Source organism: Lepidochelys kempii, chromosome 9 (genome assembly GCF_965140265.1).
Source record: "Lepidochelys kempii isolate rLepKem1 chromosome 9, rLepKem1.hap2, whole genome shotgun sequence".
Lineage (NCBI taxonomy): Eukaryota > Metazoa > Chordata > Testudines > Cheloniidae > Lepidochelys > Lepidochelys kempii.
Genome location: NC_133264.1, coordinates 84,285,190 through 84,306,411, shown reverse-complemented (window position 1 = coordinate 84,306,411; position 21,222 = coordinate 84,285,190). Strand labels below are relative to the sequence as shown.

General features: G+C 40.1%; 1 protein-coding gene across 7 annotated transcripts in view; it reads right to left on the bottom strand.

Moving 5' to 3' along the window:
* Positions 1-1,097: 1,097 nt before the first annotated feature.
* CHRDL1 (chordin like 1) overlaps positions 1,098-21,222 on the bottom strand; it is a 64,426-nt gene continuing 44,301 nt past the window's right edge. For 5 of the 7 annotated variants that reach the window (XM_073361196.1, XM_073361194.1, XM_073361197.1 and 2 more), the window contains 5 exons: positions 17,831-18,025; positions 16,190-16,357; positions 13,909-13,998; positions 13,095-13,180; positions 1,098-1,195 (listed from right to left, as the gene is read on the bottom strand). In XM_073361196.1, coding sequence (XP_073217297.1) covers positions 1,121-1,195; positions 13,095-13,180; positions 13,909-13,998; positions 16,190-16,357; positions 17,831-18,025 — 614 coding nt within the window. In that variant the 3' untranslated portion in view covers positions 1,098-1,120. Of the gene's footprint in view, positions 1,196-12,647; positions 13,181-13,908; positions 13,999-16,189; positions 16,358-17,830; positions 18,026-21,222 lie in introns of those variants that run through there. The other 2 variants (XM_073361198.1, XM_073361200.1) reach the window with 1 other exon arrangement.

Genomic DNA, 21,222 nt, shown 5'->3' with positions numbered 1-21,222 from the left:
GTAGGCCAAACCTTATCCTTCTGTGATACCATCCCATCCTTTGCTTTAAGAATCTCTCATTCGATTGACACTGATGGTGGTGGTTTTTGAGGTATAAGCTTCATTTTAAGGAAATCATCTGGCAAACAGTCCTTTCTACATTTAATCTGTAGGGAAGAGAGAGAATGTTTGTTCAGATATACTTCTATTAGGTAGAGAGACCATTGAAAAAAGCCAACATAAATTCCTATTTGCTCACTTTAGAAGGAACATTCAAATGTAACAATTTTGCAGCTGACATGGATTCCTCTGGCTTTCTTTAGGGTTATCTTAGCTTTCTGCTTGACAAGTAAATTATTCTTCACTGTTGTTTTTGTTGTTAGGATTTCTGTGCAGTTAGTGATATGGGCAGTGGGCCCCATAAACGGGATGGCTACGATAGCTTTGTTTGTCTCTGAGAGCTGATTTCATAGCGGACATGGTTGGGATGTGGTAAATAATACCCAGCACATGCTGACGAGAAAGAACTTGGGAATGATCTGCAAGCTTAGGTCATGGGCAGTGCCTAGTCTCAACAGCAGGAGACTCGTCCATGTAGAATTCTTTAAAAAGTGCCTAAGGAAGGAGGAAAATAGGACAAAGAGAAGCTGCTGTAAAGTTCAAAGTTCCTGTGAAAAGCATTGTTTTGTTTTCATCATTATTTTACAGTGAACTAAATTTTCTATTTTTTAAATGCTTGTAAAAGCAAGGGCCTCTACATGGATTTTCTTTGAATTCATAAAAAAAAAATCATGCATTTTTTTTCTCTCTCATGTAAAAATGATCCATAACCTATACACAAATCCTTGGAAACAAAATAGTAGCAGATTTTTGAATACCAGGGAGTTTTAGCATATTTTGACATAGGAACTCAAAGGGACTGACTCTTCAGTGCCTTGTATAGTCATTTATACTAGTGTAAAATTACTGTAAAACACTGCCATTGTGAATTGGTAATATATTTACACCCGATTGTATTGGTATAAATGATTCTCTATTCAGGGCACTGGACAATCATGCCCAAAGTCTTGTAAATATCTTTCTGAGGATTTATACCTGCCTTGTTCTGAAAGGATACCACACTGCTGCTGTCTGGATGCATTTAATTAACGTGTATCTTGTGAGGCTCAGCTTCTGACATGCACCAATATCTTCCATCCAAACCAGGAAATGTTTTCTAAAAATACAGAATAAAAAATAAATTGCCCTTAGATATACTTGCCCATGTGTCGTTCTCAGAGCAGTCAATGGAACCTGTATGCATGTTTGCAAGAGCAGAACTTTTATATTAAAACTGTATTTACCATTGAAATGTCCTCTTTCTATCAACCTTTTGTGAAGACTGGAATGGTTATTGATGTGCTGCCATTTAGTTATTAGATAGTTACAAAGTCTTTATTATAGATGATGTCCTTCTACTGTGCCAGTGGAAGATATAGCAGAGAGAGAGAGAGAGAGAGAGCGAGAGAGCAGAGGGCTTAATATTAATAAAAGTATCTTACATTTTTGTAGTGCTTTTCATTCCAAAATATCTCAAATGATTGACCAAGTATGTTCATAGGAATTATTTCATTCACCACTGAAATCCTGTCACCTCTTGCTATATAACAGTATACTGCATCATGTCAGTATCACAAAACCTTCAGGATAGGAAGTGAAGAATAAATACTATATTGGTTTGAAGCTGCAGGGTTTAATAGGAAAGTCCTATTTCTCCTAGGTAGGAATGTAGGGGGTGAAATTCACCCCTGTGCAGAAGGCCAGCACAAAGCTCAAGCATTGCTTAAGTCCCGCCTGAGCCTTGAAACTATTTAATTATGACTGAGTCATGTATGGGTCTTGTACTGGCGCTCTGCGTGGGGAAGAATGTAATCTGGGATGAACCAATTCCAGTAACAGCACTGAGTCAGAAACATTTAGGTAACTGGAGATCTGTCCATAAAGTGTGTAAATATGATTTGTACCTTCTAATGTCTTTAACGTCAGGACAATATGTAGCAGTACAAAATTCTTCAGCCTTTTCTGAAAGTTGCAGTATGTTGTTCCTTCTGAATAGTTCACCTCAACAGAAGAGACTCACATGATCTTTGGGAAAGCTGGCCTATAGGATTTGTACATTGTTCTTGCTATAATTTCTGCATCTTCCCTTAAAGCTCAAATCCTACAGGGAGTTGAGTACTTTGACTCAATCCGTCAAAGCTAGGGTGACCAGATGTCCTGTTTTTTATAGGGACAGTCCAGTTTTGGGGACTTTTTCTTATATAGACGCCTATTGCCCCCCACCCCGTCCCATTTTTTCACAGTTGCTATCTGGTCATTCGAGTCAAAGCACATGCTGGATTCTAGTGAGGCTATGTATGTGCATACAGTTAAGTGTGTGCTGAAGAGCTTTGCTGAACTGCAGTTTATGACTCAACTCCAATCTTAGGGCCAGATCCTGCAAACCTTTACCCCTTGGAATACCCCTTGTTCATCCCTTACTCAGTTCGTAGTCTCACTGACTTCAATGGGCCTGTGTACAGAATAAGGGATAGCAATGGAGTTACTTTTGGTTTGCACCAGTTTGAGAGGAGATTCCTGCCATGTCTACACACACATTTGCACTAGTTTAACTGAAGGTGTGATTTAAAAAACTGATTTATTTAAATTGGGGCAACTTTGTATGTGGACATGCTTAACTCCATTTAAACCTGGCTTATAAATTAGCTTTCCCTGTATATTTACAGGGGCAAGCGAAACTGATATACCCAGTTTTAAACCAATATTAGTAGTTTGCATTGGTTTAAACTGGTGCAAATTTGTGCGTAGATGAGCCTCCTGTCTCCTTTATTTTCATCAGTTTATAGGTAACATACTTTTATTTTTCTCCTTTCCTCTTATCACCTCTTCCCTTCCTTTCATTCTTTGGCTGCAGCAGTGAATGCTCGTCAGAGAACACTAAGAAGTCACATTTCAGTTTTTGGGCTGTCAGGATATAGGTGGAATTATTACAATAGATATTGTGCTGGTTCCTATGAATGTGCCTGAGGAGTGTTATTTCCGTACTTGTCTATTTGTAAATTGTTTAGCCACATTTTAATTCAATAATAAACATCAAATTGTGTATGCTTTTGATTTATGAACAATATCTGTCTTTGTTAGGCCCAATCCTGCATTAGGGCCTTACAGTGCATTATCCAAAGAGGATTTTTAAATACAGCTGGTTTTCTAGGAGCTGCATCTCATTTCATACTCCTTGACTCTCATGTTGGCTTTTCTGCATTCTATTAATGTGTCTCTCTCTCTAAAACATACAATGCCTGAACATCGGCTTGCATAAAAACTAAGCAGGCCAGAAAACCCCTGAAAGCAAATATTTCTTTTACTTAGAAATTATTTCAATTGAAGTGAAAGCTCATCTGGCATAACTACAACAAAGCAAATAAAGTTCAAACTGAAATGGCATTTCTTCTTTAGTCAAGGGCCTGTTACCATTTCAGCGGGCTTCAAGCAAACTTGTGCATTCTCGTAGAATGTAAAAGTGATCAAAGTAGGTCTCGAAATGTCGTCTTTTCCCCCACGCTCAAATAAGTTAGTCAAGTGACTTCAAGAGACTCCTGTGCAGCCTGCAGCATCCTAACTCTTTCAGGGCTTCCTGCTGCTGGTTGCAAAAGGGGAGAGCTGGTAGAAAATACAGGCAAATATTAGCCCCCTTTCCCACTTGCATAAAAATCAAAACTTTAATGTAAACTTTGCTTAAATTTTGACCATTCAATAAAGGTGGCAGGAAAACAGCAGGAAAAAGAAATCAAGACAACTTTTTGAAAAATATTTGCAAAAAATATCCAGTGACAATTGCAGCTCTGACAAAATATTTGAATAATTTGTCTTTTATCATGCATATCCTTTGACTTCAGTGGCCGACTGTATCAGCCCCTTTAAAATCTGCTCCTATTGAAATGAATGAATGGGAACTTTGCCACTGATGTCAGATAGGAGCAGGAATCTGCCTTTACCGGTATGTCTACATGGTGGCTGAAAGCAAGCCTCCTAGGCAGACACATTTGTGCTAGCAGGGCTTGACCTCGCATGTAGAGTGCTAAAAACAGCAGTGTGGATGTTGTGGCTCTGGCAGAAACTTTGGCTAGGTACCTGATCTCAGACCCAAGATGACGAATGGGCTTGAGGGCCTGAGCTCCATCTGAGCCACAGCATACATGCTGCTATGGTTTGACCATTTGCTTCTTGAGCCCAGCACTGGGAAGCTCACATCCAGTGCACTGTAGATGTACGCTAATTTACTTTGGCCTTAACACACCTCAATGTGTGGGTGTTATGAGCATCTTGGTAAGGAAATAAAAAAGAGAAGAGAAGTCACCTTGGAGAAGACGGAGTGTCCATTCATCCCAGTCCAGGGAGAGTCAGCACAAGTTGGTGTATTCTCTACATGAGAAGCACTTAAGCTGCACTGAGGGTATGTCTACACTTCAATTAAACACCCATGGCTGGCCTGTGTCAACTGACATGGGCTCATGGGAGGGCTTGGGCTGTGGGCCCAAATTTCTTCCCTGCAATTAAATATTCCTGCAGCCCGAGTCCTGCAAGCCTGAGTTAGCTGATGTGAGCCTGCTAATGTGTAATTGCAATGTAGACATAGACCTTTCGAGCTCAAGTGGGTCTTGAGTGGTGCATAGTTGTGCTGCGAACTGTCTCCCATCACAGAGTTGAATAAAGGACAGGGGGAATCTTTACTCTGAATGCTGTTGCTGCTGTTAGTTGAAAACAAACCTGTCACCTTAGCTGAACATATTGAATTAGCGGCAAAGACATCTGTTGAAACTTATTCTCCCAGGTTAAAATAATTGCTTCATCTTATCTTGGCTAGTCACTTTCATGCTCAGTTGTTGGTTTTTATATTATGTTAGATAAGGGCAGGGTTGTGGGTATATGCTTGTTATGCTTTTGTTCATAGGCAGTTTCATTTTCATGCATACTGTACCCAGGTAGCAGGAGTTTCCAAAACTTCAGTGCAGGAGAATAAAACCAGAACAAAAGGAATAAATGGAAATAAGGATTAACTGTGATGATTTTTATCCCTTTCCCTCAATAAATCGAAAAAATCTTGGCTTTTATAGCAGTGGGTAATGCAATAGGCATCATACAATGCACAGATATTACATAAAGGCTTCATGTGTTATCAGTTACTCTTGAGATATTAAAAATCTGGGTTGTGAAATGTCTTTAGCTTCTTTCCTATTGGAAAATGTATGAAGAGGGGAGGCTTAATACACTTTAAAAGTTTTAATATGTATAGCAGAACAACACAATAGTATTAAATGAGGTAGTTCCTTCTCCTTTATCCATCCTGCATGATTTGGGGATGTGGAAGTCAGACGATCCAGGTTCTATGATGGGGAGCCTTTATAGGGTGTGATAAATCATGCAGCTTAATGTGCTATTGAAAGGTGCTCAGACTACTGTGATGAGGGTGGTTTAAGAAATGATAAAGAATAGACTAGCATGTGTTCTAGTGGTTAGGAAACAGTTTCTTTAGTTTTGTAACATGGTCTGTTAAAACTAAGGAAAGTGACTTATTTGGAAATGACTATACACAGGCAAATGAAATAAAAGAATTTTATGAAGAGTTTCCAATGACATCTTAAACCCGAGGTTTGAAGAGTTTCACTATTTTTACCTCTTCCCAGTTTTAACAGTTTACCTTTCCAGGGTTTAACATTCTGTTAACGCATTTCCACAATTGATTTGTGTGTGTGTGTGTGTGACATATTTATTTCTTTTCCCAAAGCCTTCTCTGGTATTTTTAAATTTGGCATAGACTGACTTTTATCAGTATTTTCCAAAAGATCTTGAATTGTACTCCCTATGTAAAGAGATCTCTATAGATCTCATAAATGTCTGGGCATAGTAGGTTGTTAGTTGGATACTACACGTGGATGTTTGTGCTTTGCTTATATGAATTACTGGTTTTGAGTGAACTGCCGTACTTGCCCAAGGTGAAACTCACCTCTGCAGAAAGGGCTGGTACAAGACCACTGCCCTGCAGTGGTCCTATGCTTTTCCTTTGCACAGAGGTGAATTTCAACTCTTGTGAACTGGTGGTCTAGCTCCATGAATTAGAGCCCATTTCCAGTCCTCTGTTCTAGCCATTTGATCCAAGGCATATTTTAATTGCTTTGCATTACAAAGCAGGAAGACATTTTGTCAGGAGCATTAAGAAACCCCAAACAAGGCAACCCAGCCATTTCTGTGGCTTTCTCCAAGAACCATAGAATTTGTGTTTCTATATAAACCAGTACACTAAGGCCCAGATTAAAAATGGTATTTGGGCCTCTGAAGATGGAGGTGAGTGCCTAGAAGTATTTTTAAAATCACATTAGCTGATTTGCAGCTTTAGGCACCTGAAAACCTGCCCCTACTAGACTAGCAAATAATGCACACAGGGCATTTCTCAGTCCTTAGCTAGACAGAGCTCTCATAGACATCAAAGGAAGTTTTGTTTGAGAGAATACTGTAGAATTTGCTCCCTTGATTGGCAGACTTTGATTTTTCTCTTCAAATAAAACTCTACACAGGAGCATGTCCTCCCCATAGGATAGCCTCCTAAAACTTACCTGTTCACGTGTCAGATTAAGCCCAGAAACACTGCAGCCAGTTATGATAGCTGTTCCTCTACCAACAAGTCATGATCGGAACAGAACTATGGCTCTTGAGATTATGCAACTTCAATGGGCCACCTGTTTGTTTCACTCCTTAGTTTATCCGTTTGCATTATCTTGCTTGCTACTATCTCCAGCTTATCTGGTTGGAGTTAATATCATTTTGACTTCAAAATTCTAGCTGTAATGTGATCAGCTTTAGCCAAGGGGAAATCTAAGTAATGACAACCGGACTAACAAGCTTGTAGCCCAGGAGACTGCCTCCTGTACTCAGTTGGTTAGAAACCACCACCATTTAAGCAATGTGGTCCAGTGACAGGGCTCTAGGATGGGAACTGGGTTTCTCTTACCAGCTCTTACTCACTGTGTCATTAAAACTCCCCGTGCTTCAATTGCCTCATCTGTAAAAATCGAGATAAGACCAATCTCTGTAAAGCTTTTCGAGATGTAGTTATAGAAAGCACTATACCATTGTTGAGTTATTACTATAATGTATACATTATAGTTTTCTGGATAATTTCTGCTACTGAATCCCTGAAAACATAAAGTTAAATCAAATGCCTTCTGCCATGTACCCTCTCACTTTCCCCCCGTCCTTAAACTCATGTTAGTAGAAGCAAACTGGCCCGATAGTTTCCCCGCCCCACCCCCATCTTCTGTACTTCAATACAATTTAAAGGCTCCAGCAAAGGGCTTAGGGTGATGAAGCAGCATAATGTGAAAATGCAATCACATGTGTGTAAAATCATATTAACCCCATTCTTTCCGGAGTAATGAGTTGAACTTCAGTTTTAATTGGGAGAATCTAAACTTTAATAGACTTAATTTGAATGGTTTTTACATGCCTGGCAAAATCTGTGTGTACCAGTATAAATAACATCAGGAGAAGGGAGAGATTAGCCACAGTGTAATAGCACCGATCATCAGTTATTAGGGTAATTCACACAGACATATAACAGAAAATGTGGAAATGGCAGAAGTGCTGAGTGACTTATTTTGTTTTTTTCACCAACACGTTTATTAGCAATTAGACATCTAACATAGTGAACACCAGTTAAAATGAAGTAGGATCAGAGGCTAAAATAGAGAAAGAACAAGTTAAAAATTACTTAGACAAGTTAGATGTCTTCAAGTTACCAGGAATTAAATACATCCTAGAATACTCAAGGAGCTGACTGAGGAGATATCTGAGCCATTAGCAATTATCTTTGAAAAGTCGTCAAAGAAGGGATAGATTCCAGAGGACTGGAAAAGGGAAAATGTAATGCCCATCTATAAAAAGGGGAATAAGGACAACCTGTGGAATTATAGACCAGTCAGATTAATTTCAGCACATGGAAAGATGGGGGGCAAATAATTAAGCAATCAATTTCCAAAAACCTAGAAGATAATAAGGTGATAAGTAACAGTCAGCATGGATTTGTCTAGAACAATTGTCAAACCAACCTAATAGCTTTCTTTGACCGGTAACTTGGGGAAAGCGGTAGATGTGGTATCTCTTGACTTTAGTAAGGCTTTTTATACTGTCTCACATGACCTTCTCATAAACAAACTAGGGAAATACAACCTAGATGGAGCTACTATAAGGTGAGTGAATAACTGGTTGGAAAACTGTTCCCAAAGAGTAGTTATCAGTGGATCAGTTAAGCTGAAAAGGCATATCTAGTGGGATCCTGCAGGAATTGTCCTGGGTCCAGTTCTGTTCAATATGTTCATCAGTGATTCAGATAATGGTATAGAGAGTACACTTATAAAGTTTTCAGATCATACCAAGCTGGGAGGGACTGCAAGTCCTTTGGAGGATAGGATTAAAATTCAAAATGATCTGGATAAATTGGAGAGATGGTCTGAAGTGAATAGGATGAAATTCAATAAGGACAAATGCAAAGTACTACACTTGGGAAGGAACAATCAATTGCACACATACAAAATGGGAAATGACTGCCTAGGAAGGAGTACTACGGAAAGGGAGCTGGGCGTGATAGTGGATCACAAGCTAACTATGAGTCAACAGTGTAATGCTGTTGCAAAAAAAGTGAACATCGTTCTGGGATGTATTGGCAGGAGTGCTATAAGCAAGACACAAGAACTACTTCTTGCATTCTATTCTGTGCTGATTAGGCCTCAACTGGAATATTGTGTCCAGTTCTGGGCACCACATTTCGGAAAGATGTGGACAAACTGGAGAATGTCTGGACAAGAATGACAAAAATAATTAAAGGTCTAGAAAACATGACCTATGAGGGAAGATTGAAAAAAATGTTTTTTTTTTCCAGTCTGGAGAAGAGAAGACTGAGGGGGGACATGATAATAGTTTTCAAGTACATAAAAGGTAGTTACAAGGAGGAGGGAGGAAAAATTGTTCTTAACTTCTCAGGATAGGACAAGAAGCAATGGGCTTAAATTGCAGCAAGGGAGGTTTAGGTTGGACATTAAGAAAAACATAACTGTCAGGGTGGTTAAGCACTGTAATTGCCTATGGAGGTTGTGGAGTCTCTATCTTACCTGCTCTTAAAATTACCAATGATAAACACCTGCCAGGGATGGTCTAGTAATACTTAATCCTGCCATGAGTGCAGGGGACTGGACTAGAAGACCTCTTGAGGTCCCTTCCAGTTCTATGATATATATAAATATATACCAGCTATACATAGTGAGGAAACCTGTGCAGTCAGTAGTGGCTCTTAAATCTCTTTCTTTACTCTCACAAATGGATTTAGTTAGATGGGACAGTAGCTCATAAGTGATCGCTTATACTGTAGTGAGGCTTCTGTTGAAGCACTTCGCATTTGAAAAAAAGAGATTCCAGAGCTGTGTGTCAGATCCATGTCCAGCTGTGCTGCTACAGGTTTTTAGAGTCTGGTTTTTGGGAGGTACCGAGCAACCAGGACTCCAAAGAAAGTTGATGTGAACTGTGGATGCCCAGCTTCCTTGAAAATCAGGATCTCACTGTTTTTAGGCTTGATTCTGCTCCCCTTGAAAGAGGTTTTCCATTGACTTGAATGAGAGTGAGACTGGCCCCTTAAAAATTAAAAGGATGGCAATGTTCTACCAGTGCTGACAAATAGGGCTAAATGGTGTTCTGAGCTGTGGGTGACCGTGCCTTCGGACAGTCAATGTAAACAAACTGTCTCGTGGCCCGCAAGTGGATTACCCTGACAGGCTATTTGTGGGCCACAGGTTGCCCACCACTGGCTTAAGCACATGCTTAAGTCCCATCAAATTCAAGGGGTTTAAGTAAGCGCATGCTTACACCGAAGCATATGATTATGGGCTAAATGAATAAAATAAGGCAGGGCTTTAGGCCCTGATTCATATCTTGCCGTTGACACAGTTTTTGAATCAGAACTTTGTTTACTTTCACTGGCAAAGCGTACTCACAGCTCATGTGGCTGAAGACACACTCCCATGAGCTAGGGCTGCAGAACAGGGTTACTCTGTTGTCCAAGCCTCCTGATTTGGTTTAAAGGAATAATAGCAGCAGAATTGCAAATAGGTCTAAAATTTATTTCTTTAATTCACATATCACATCACTGAGAGAACTTCGTGTTTTGAACAACTGCAGAGTTTATTAATTTATAAAACCAGGTCAAAGTGATAGAGCAAGTACATAAATAAGTACCACATCAGGCATATGTCCTGTGAAGACAGTGAAAAACATGATATCATGTATTTTATTGTCTTAAGTGACCAGAGACTGTAAAAATGCAGAACTTCATTTTCTAAATGGTGCTTATATTGTTTTGTTTTCATAAAAGTTTATTATACAAATAAATACACAATTTGAACCCCACTTGTTCTGTCACAAACACAAGACTGTTTGTCTTCCAAAAAAACAACACAAACACTGTACACTTTCCACAGAATCTTTGTTCAATCAGCTACTGCTACAACCATACTGTACCAAGAGGTGAGCCAAACATAGCCAGGTGTTTGTCTGCCTACCAGAATACTGTGACGCCTCAGAATGCCTTCCATTATGTCTTCATCAGAGGTATGTTCATGTTAATACATGCATTATTAGTGGACTTATAATAAAAAAAAATTACATTTCTAAAGTGCCTTCCAATCCAAAGGATCCCAAAGTGTGTTACAAACCGCTGCTCCCACAACTACCCTGCGTGGCACCCACTTCTGATGTGGAACATACAGCTGTTTAATAGTGCACAGGCGTGCTATGCCACAATTTTGGACAGAAGGTGAACACGACACCCATTTTAAACACAAAAGAGAATTTAGAGAGGCAAAGTCTCATTACCGAATTTGGCCTGGACACTGGAGTTAACTTTCTCTCTTATGAGAACTGCCCTAGGATCATTTATAGGACCATGCAAGGACTGTCGGGTGCTTTGTCTGGTTTCTAAATGATTTTACTCACATCACAAGAATTATTTTGTTCTTAGCAATCAAACTGGCTGCTGAAGAAGCTCACTTCTGGCACACTATCCTGTTATGTGTTTTAGGCCACTTTGGGCACTGGCAGAGAAGGAAGTGCACTAAAAAATAATCTGTTCTCTATCCTGGCATGGAGGATAGCTTGCTCTTTGCAGGCAGGACCATGAAGAATTTCTGTGTAGGAAATCCTGGATTTTCTTTTCATCCTTATATCCTCACTTAGTCTCCCTTTTCCTTCCTATCACATTCCCATCTCCTTGCTCTTAGTCAATGCCCCTTTCCATATATTCCTGCTGGATATTGCAAGAAACCCTGGCAGGGATGGATCCTGTGCCACTGAAAAAGCAGTAAAAGGGGGTTGCCTCTTACAACCACAGCTGCTATCAGGGAGCGGTGCAAAGAGATCACGGCTGTGAATAAGACCCTACTAAAAGGTTTAATATTTCTTCTGCTGGAGCCTGAGTTGGGCCACTGGTATTAAGTACTGAACATCCATACCCCTTAACCTCTTTGTTAAGATGTATATACCCCAGATGAAGACCTAGAGTGCCATCACTGGAAATACAGTGCGGAGCAGAGAGCACAAGTTTTGCAAAGTCCCATGGAGGCCTCTGAATTCTGGCCACCACCATTTATTTCACTCCCTTTGAGGACCAAGTGCCTGGCTCGAGGCAACTTCTTTAGAACTTCATTGCTGTTCAAGCACAAAAGGAAATGTTCTCATATGCTTCTGGAATAGAAAATGGAGGGAAAGCAGCCACAGTCACTTGCGCCTCAGGAGTGAATCTAAGATGGTGTCCATGTGGCAGGATTTCCTCAGAGAAAGCCATGTTTTCAAAGTAATGGCCTTGTATATCAGAACAGAACTCTTTTCTGAAGGCAGACACTGGACAGACACTAACATTCAGCTGTGAACTGCAAATCAGAATGAGTGCCTTAGATTTCTTTTTGCATGAAGATAATGGTCTTGCTGGTGCTGCACTAACTTAGTGGCTTTATATAAGTGCTCATTAGTTTGCCATTGGAGAGAGTTGTCCTTGAAGTTATGCTTATTAGTTTGCTGGGGCTTGAGAGGCCACCAATTAGAACCACGCAGAACACTCTTATTGCGACAATTAACATTAATAAATTAAGCGATATCACAAGACATTTAATGAGTTATTAATCACTGTGGGTTTAACCCTATAGGAATTTTCATAAATGATTCAAGTACTTTGCATTCTCCTGCTATGTTACTTTGTAAAGGGAGTTTATTGACCGAGGCTATGTGTTAACAGGGCCCATGAGAATGCAGTAGTGGGGCGGCATGAGGGAGCTGACGTTTCATATTTCATGTAGAGAAGTGGATAATGGAAACCAAGTGAAAGCCACTTAAAAGTTGAATGTTTTCTCAAATTGCTACATAAATGCAGTAATTCCCACTAACACCTTCTGGTTTGTTTATGTACTCAGAGTTTGTTCAACTGCAAGACATCGTCCCAAAAGCAGTAGGCTGGTTGGGAGTTTTCATTTAAATCTGGATTTTATGGCTCAAACACAAGTACTGTATCACTTGTATTCCCACCCCCCCCACCCTAGAAAAACATGAGTCATTTCAACACCAGAAGTGGTATAAACTCAGCACAGGAAATAATGCTCTCCATAGCTCCTGCACAGTTATTAGGTGTCCTTCATTTCATTAGTTTGAGTAACTTGCCAAGTTTAAAAAAAAAATCTGTTTTCTTTTTTAACTTTTCAACTTTACAAGGAACTACAGTCTCCCTCTCCCTTCCCCCCACCAATACGGAGCCTCCTAGTCTTTTTGAGGAGATATTTAAATGGTTGACACAGACCACTACACATAAAGCAGCAAGTTTGCTGTGCATGATGTGAATAATTACTGCATTATAGTTTTGGATTTTAGGGCAACTGTTGACTTAAGCAAAATAAGCCTGCAGTCCAGCTGCAGATCCAAGTTTTCTCCCTCCCGTGCTGTCTCCCTTAACAGTGACCCTTTTCAGGCTTTTCGAGGTACAAAACCTTTACCAGATCCTCCAGCTCAGTCCTGCACACTCTGCTTTCACACATTTGGCTGATCTGAGCTTCTCCCTCGCTAAATATTTTCCACTGGCCTGAAAACAAAAATACAAAGCAGAAAGACACTGACTTAGACCGAATGCAAGGAGCTTTAGAGTCCCTTACAAGCACTAGCCACACAAACACATTCAAATTGTTGATAGGGAGAATTAAAATATTTTCCTTTGGAAGGTTTGAAAATATCTCAATCACTTAATACATTGCATGCAAAAGAACATGAAGGGCCAGATTTTGATTGGGAAAGGGGGGAGGGGGGAAGCTTTAGTTTGTAGCTGGGAAGGCCCTGGCTTGTAATTGTGGCATACTCTCAAGAGTAATTCTTTCAACAGCTGCTGTTGCCCTGCAATAGTGGAAGTCTAAGCATAACAGCAACTTGCTAGTGCAGAAGAACTGGAGAATAAAACTGACCATTAACAAGTGAAATTGGGAGGCCAAGTTCTGTAGCCCAAGCTGGGTGAAATACAAACTATAAATTGCACTAGTGGTGAAAAATGAATTTGGGTTTTTTAAACAGTCAGTTTTTAATAATCCAAGGTGTTACTAGGGACTTCAGAAAGGCATCTTTTAAATATGATTTATGTGAAAGTAACCCTCTAATCATATGTTGTATTCTGATTATTTTATGTGATACTCATAAACTATCGATTCCAGATGTTGGTGGGAAAGTAGCACATTTATTTCAATTGGAGGAGTCATGCAGGGCATGTTTCAGTCTGAGGTTATATAGAAAAGTGGAGCCTAAGAAGACCAGACTTTTACTTACTCAGTGTTGTCCTTGTTATCTGCTTGAAGTAGGGAAGTTCTTCAAATTCACTTTTGGATATCTTCTCAGTGTGGAAGTGATGTAGAATCCCTGTAGCAAAGCAGTAAGAACATGTAGTTGGAATAAATTTTCCCTGTTCTGAGCCTGTTGTGTTGTTGTGATTGTTTGTTGAATTACTGGCATGTTGAGCCACATTATGAAATCGTCTTTACCAACAATGTTTTAACCGATTCCATGTGCTCCATCAGTATTTTTCTTTTGTGGTTTTATGGTGGTGGAGAGTATCACCGAGATCTGAGAGTTAGTTCTTCCTTTACCCATATAACTACAGCCCTCCCTGGCATGAATGAGAGAGGACCAGAGCAGAGGCCAAAATCCCAATGCCTTGGAGAAAAGCCGTTTGGCATGCTGACATCGGACATTGTCTTTTACCTAACTGCAGGCAGCCAGCAGGAAATGCTCCTGCCAAACCACCAGAAGGGTTTGTGTCTTACTGGGAGCATAGTAGGACCCTGTATTAACGACCAGCCCTTCAGAGGGCTGTTCATAGATCATGATCTGGGTAACTTTCAGGGTAGTTTGCCCTTTAATATGATCTCAACTTATGAAGCATCTATATTTATTTATTTATTTTTAAAAGGTAGAGACTAAAGCTACTAAGTTGACACTGATGGTCTCAAAGCAATCTGTACACAAGCCTCGCAATGCCCCCGTGACCTAAGTAGATCCTAATTTTACAGATCTGTTAAAGCGAAGTACAAAAAGATTGAATGATTTGCCGGCGGTCACACTGTGTGAGTCAGTGGCTGAGTCAGGATTAGAACCCAGGCGCCTTGACTCCTGTGTGTGCCTATTTACTTGCTCTGACTGCGTGACAACATTCCCAGCTAAAGAGAGACTACAAACAAGTGAAAGTCAAGCTACTTTAATATTTAGCATGTGGACTAAGGCATTCTGAGACACAGTGTCATCACTTAGTAAATGCCTTCATGTAAAGGGCCTTTGAGAAGATAGCCAACATAATTCTTAAGGGAAAGAGTTGGTTGTAGGAGATGAAGAGAAAAATAACATTGCCTATCTTTATATACTGAATAACGCATCTGTTTACACCCACACTTTTGGCATTTCCCTTTTTGGGTCCCCACTTGTATTTTTAATTAAACTGAAATAATATACATTTTGTAGCTCCACTCTTCCCAAAGATTCCTTAAGGGTTTTTTCTTTCAGTAAGGAATCACTTTGCCCACTTTGAAACGCAGCCTCCTCAGAGATCAATACGCTTTTTAGGATACATTGTGAAACACATACTCTTATAGTACATAGCAATATTACACAAGTTCAGATTCAACATAGAGTCCAAGAACTGTAGGGAAGTTTGGCATTTGTTTGAGATCTAGCTTCTAGATCTATAAAATCAAGGAGACCAGTCAATTAGCTAAAGTAAAAGCTCAGGCTTTATTCATTTGCAGCACATACAACACTGATCATCTGAAGGGGTAGGAACATCTAAACCCTTCAGATATTCAGGAGTCTGGACAACTGAAGGGACTGGCCTGAAAGGGTTGGAAGTCTGTGCTCAGGGTTAAGACTAGAGCTGGTCATAACATAGATTCTTTTCCCTTCCACAGAAAATGAGTTTTCTGTGAAAAATCAAAATCTAAAATGTTTTGGCCAAAACCTGAATAATTTTGATTCTGCAGCACTGCTATGGTCGGGGTGCTGGAACAAATTGTATTGTGGGGATGCTGAGAGCCATTGAACCAAACTGTAAACCCTGTATATAATGGAGACCACTTCAAGCCAGGGGGTGCAGGAGCACCCCCAGCACCTCCAGCTCCAGCACCTACGGCTATGGTGCCTCATGGGAGTTGTAATCTGGGAGCTGTGTGCTCCTGTTCCCCGCAATAGGCCAGGCTCACTGGTTGGCCTCCATCTCCCATGATGCATCACAGTCTCCCTCCTGCCACCCCTCCATAGGATGGTGGCATTGAACTGGCTAGTGTGTGCTACTGCCCTCTATGGGCCAAAATCAGAACTGCTCAAATGCATATGATAGACCCCATACTGCTAATAACAAGGGAGTTTGGCACAAGCATTAGCAATTTGTGCTTTTGTAGTAGGAGGACTGGAGTTCTATCTCTGCTACCAGGGAAGTGCCAAATGCCCCAACGTAAAGAATTGGAACAGCTATAAAGTCCTGAGTGGCAAGAATTTATAGATCTTTCCTGAGGTTATAAAAAGAAAAAAAGCACTATTTTAAGAGAGAACTTGATCTACTTACCTTTCCGAATTGTCCACACATGTATTTCTATTTGAGGTGGCTTTTCTGTTTCCATTGCGATTTTTCTAATGGTTTCTTCTTCCTTCATGAAAACAGATTCATAGACAGGAAGCATCTCTTCACCGCAAAAGTAATCTTTGCTGTCAAAGCTCTGACTTGGCATCTCTTCTGTAAGCAAAACATGACACAGCTTTAATAATGTTCCTTGGACCTTACTAGATTCATGCTGCCCAACAAGTTCAGCTTAATTGTAGAGAGTTCCTCTGAAGTGGTCTTTCAAGTCCTTCTCCAACTGAGTCCAGACTACTTAGTGAAATTCTGTTTTCCTCTCCCTTTTTAATGCTCAGACCTGGTAACAATAAAACAATTTGGATTTTTATTTAGTATGTTTTATCTTACCACATACAAATCAGACTTCAAGAAAAGATCCTGCTTTTTTGATGGCTGTGGGTGAACTTCAGGAGTTACAGACTGATCTGAAATCTAGATAACAAATGATTTTCTTCTATAGCACTTGCATCCCAGGTTCTTAGCCAGATTTTTCTGAGTGCCCTCATCTTCCATTGACTTCAAGAGGAGTTGTAGATGCTCAGCATGTCTACATGTCAGGCTCTCACAACTTCAGTTATTAACTGAATTAAGCCTCACAACCCTCCTGTGACATAAAGTATCATCCCCTTTTTACACGTAAGATGATTGAGACACAGGGCAGTTAAATGAGTCTCCTTCCATCACATGAGTCAGGGACACAGCTAGGACTTGAACTTAGCTTTCCTGTCTCCTAGTGCACTGAACCAGGCTCCCTTCTAATTAGCATTGCTAACAGGTGCTTTGTGAGTGACTTATGCATTTGGCTCTGACACTTGTTTTCTCAGAGCATTTCTGCCAGTGCGTCATAGAACTAAACACAAAAAAGGGGTTAAATGTGTTGTGGGAAAATTTTAAAGGTACAGATGGGGGTTAGGCACCTCGCAAAACGTCATAAGAGAGGTTAGCAAATTTCTAAGTAGTTTGTTTGCTTTTCTTTACACATTTTTACTAATATCCTACAACAAGCTAATCAAGTGATTAGATTTTCCCACAATGCTATGATAAGCTGTCATAGCATTAGTGCTTATTCTAAGGATCCAGTTCCATTATTGGCACAAATAACGTTTTGACCAAAGCATTTAAATCTACTGCTATGTTTTGCAAAACAAAAGCTTTATTTAGTACAGTAGTGTAAATGTCCCAAGCTAGAAAAGAAATGGAAAGCTCGGTGAGGATTGTAAATGGGAAGGGAAGGGAGAATGAGAGAATCTCCTTGAATTATTGTCTGAGAGATAATGCATCTCTAGTTGGTGGGGGGGGAGGGGATATACTCTCTTCTGAAATAGATGTGCAAAAGTCACACTAATGCTAGAGAGCAGAAAAAGAGACCAGAAGGTGGGCCCAATCCTCCGTTCCCTCTATCTGTGGAAATGAAATGAATGAGATGGCTTGCAAGATTGGGTGCTTTAGATCTATTATCGGGCCCAGATTTCCCTCTAGACAAAATATAGCAACAGATAAGGTTGCTCATTTCATCAGGTGTCACTATGATCAAAAGACCAGTTAAAATCCAAAGCAAAAAGGCAGTCTGTGATCTATTCTGTGTTTTACCTGGACAGACTTTACAGCATTTTCCTTCTATTTTCTGAGGGTATTTGCAGGGATATTGATCCGGACAATGAATTTTCTTACATTCTTGTTTGGTGATGTTGCAGGTACACAACACACACTCTACGATTCCAAAGGCCCGGAGATTAGGATGCCACGATTCACCATGTGAATATGTTTTTCCATTTGAAACACAGACTAAAACAGGAGAGAGGAAGAAAATGAATATTCATTGTATGGTAGGGCCCCAGCAGGTCCATAGTTGAACTACAACCTCTGCCTTAGTGCATACACACTGGTTTGAGGCAATGTTGCATTCATGACATGGCTAAAGGATACACCTCTGCTTGGAAGTATATTTTTCACAAGTGATTTCTGGCCCAGCCCTTCTCGCACTGACGTTAAGTTTTGTCATTTACTTCAAAGGGAACAGGATTGAACCTTTGATCACCTTTCTCTGTGCAATTTGGTCTAAATTCTGGCCTCACTTATCTGTGAGGGTGCCCTGGTATTTCAGTGAGCGAGATGGAATGCAGAATTTGACCACTCTCCTCCAGTGGGTGTCCGTTTTTGTTGGGGACCATTTACTCCCACCAATTGGCTTTTATGATCTTAGCTCCTCATGCACACCCCACTCCTCTGAACTGGCTCCTGCCTCAGAATTTCAGCCTGCAACCAGAACAATATTCTAGTTGCCCTGTGAACCTTGCTTCTTTAAACATTTCATAAACACACTGAAAAATGCAGACTAACCAAAAAAGGTGAAAGAAAGGGCACTGTTTGATTTCAAAAAGCAGTAAAAATCAAGTTTGGATTTGCTGTAAATATTTCCAATTCTTCTAATATGCCATCATTTTGTATTAATGCTTTTATTTGTAAAATATGTTCTTCTTTTGCCTGTAACTTTCAAAAGCAATTTAATTTTTATCTGTAATCTTAAATTTACATCTAACTGGTAACAGATGTGAGCAACTGGCTTATGTGTTACTAAGTTACCAAGATTTATGGTGGGTGTTCTTCATAATGTATTGTCTTTCACGGGTGTTATACCATCATTTGGTTTAATAATTTATTACTTTTTAAACCCTTTCTTAAGAGCTGTTTTCATTTTAGAAGGGGAAACAGTTTTTTCTCATAAAAGCAAATGAAGTGTTCTCTGTATACAAATCATAATGATGAGAAAGAAAAGGGAAAATTTACATAAAACGGGATTAATTACTCTATTGTTATAATTAACCTTCTTACATGCTTTAGCAGTATATTTATACTTATGTTTATATCATTTTTTTCCTGCCAGAGAGCTCCAAATGCTTTACAAACATAAATTAAACCTCACAACTTCTCTGTACTGTAGTCAGGGATATGTTGACTATAGATACATTATCCCAATTTTGCAGATGGGTAAACTGAGGCTCAGAAAGGTTAAATAATTAGTCCAAAGTGACAGAAGAAGTCTGTAGTCACCATGAAAATAGAACCCTAGCTCCCAAATGGCCTGCTTTAACCATCTGCATAGAAATGTAATTCTGTATCCATGTAATGGCATCAAATCTGCAGGTCAGTATAACTATTTTGTTTATTTTTAGATTTATAAAATGTATCTCAGGAAGCATGTGCATTAATTAATAACACACTCTAATTGCAGAGAACAAAAGAAAGGACATGGTCACCATTCTAATTTCCATTCCAGAGACCTCTTAGACTCTCTCTGGGCCACAAGCTCCTAAAGCTGTCACTGACACTAAACTGTGCAGAGAAATGTGCTGTTCGTTTGTCTGCTTTTTATCTGCTGAAACAAATCAGTTAGAAATTGCTTTGATGATGTCTTCATGTGTGAATTGGATGTCAGAGATATTGCACTGAGTGGAGATTCCTGCTCCTAGTTTCAGCATAAAACATTGACATGATCTGAATGTGCTTTCATGGTTGTTCAGGTGGATAATAAAGATCCTATGGCCAACATTCCTTCTGTTAGTTAATACCTTAAAAGATTAGTTGGCTATAACACAAAGGCTTTTAACTCTTGGTGGGACATTCCTGAGTGTACACTACTCTGGGGTTTGTGTATAGTTGCTCTTCTATAGCGAATTCTTTTATTACTATTTGGGCCTGATCCTGTAGACCCTTATTCACTTAAAGCATACTCTACCAGCTACACAAGTAACTCCGTTGAAATGTATAGGAATTGAGTGCACTCAGCACCTTGCAGCATCATGCCCTTTTGCCAGGACATAAAATCTGCTGCCCCTTTTAAATTGGGGATTTGGTGAGTCCAACCCTTTTTTCTTAGTATAATCCTTGAGGAACATGGCTTAGTCATGCTTCTATAAAGGTTTTCCATATGAGCTTGAGGTCCTAATGTTCCCATAATGTAATAAGGCTCTCAGAGGCTTAGAGAGATATTATGTTATGTTACTGGAATGCCTCTAGCTCTCAGTGCTTTGTTTTACATATATCTTTGATATGAAGTATTGTATTGATCTCTGAAAAACAGAATAAAAGTTAAATGGGGGGTGGTGGAACTGCTGGCCCGAACACTAGGTAACAGCTTTGTTCAACACAGATGTAAAGGGGGAAGCTCCTCATCGCTCATAGGTGGGATACTTTCTACCAAGGAGATGGCTCAGTAAGTCTTGGCAGTAGTGAGTCTACTGGTAACCTAGTAGGGGTTTGTCACCTGAGATTTCTGAGATAGCTTAAACACGTACCACTTGCATTCACACAGGTTATCAAATAGGAGAAAGCATGAAGAAAATAACCAAAAGTAGATTTTTCCATTCTCTGGATGCTAGACCAATCAGTGTGTGAATTTAGCAGCAGATCCAAAGGCACTGACAGTTGTGTCAGCTGCTCACCTTCCTAGTCCCAACAGAATAAAGTGGTCTTTATATAGTGTGATACAGCATGGCCAGAAGGCAGCAGGAGAGTGATATAGGAGAGAGATGTAAGTCCCAGGATGAGGAGAAGCCTTATTCCCTATAGAGGGAAGAAAGGTTTCTATAGATTAATTAAAAACACCTGAAGCCAATTAGAGCACCTGAAGTTAGTCACCAGATAAAAACCTCCTGCTTCAATCAGCCAGGGGAAGGAGTTGGAGCAGAGAGGTTTGGAGGAGTTGAAGTAGAGGAGAGTTTGGAGAAGTGCTGTGGCTGGCTAGAAGACCAAGACCCTAGGTAAAGAGACACCCGGCTTGTGCAGAGAGAGAGGGCAGGAAGCCCCACAAGCTGAAGAGCAGGAGAGGGAAGTAGCCCAGGGGAAGGAAGCACTAGTTCAAGTGGTTTACCACTATCCCTAGGGCCCCTGGGCTGGAACCTGGAGTAGAGGGTGGGTCTGGGTCCCTCCCTCTCCACTACCTTTCTCTGGGTTACTAGTGGGACAGTAAATATCCTAGTTCA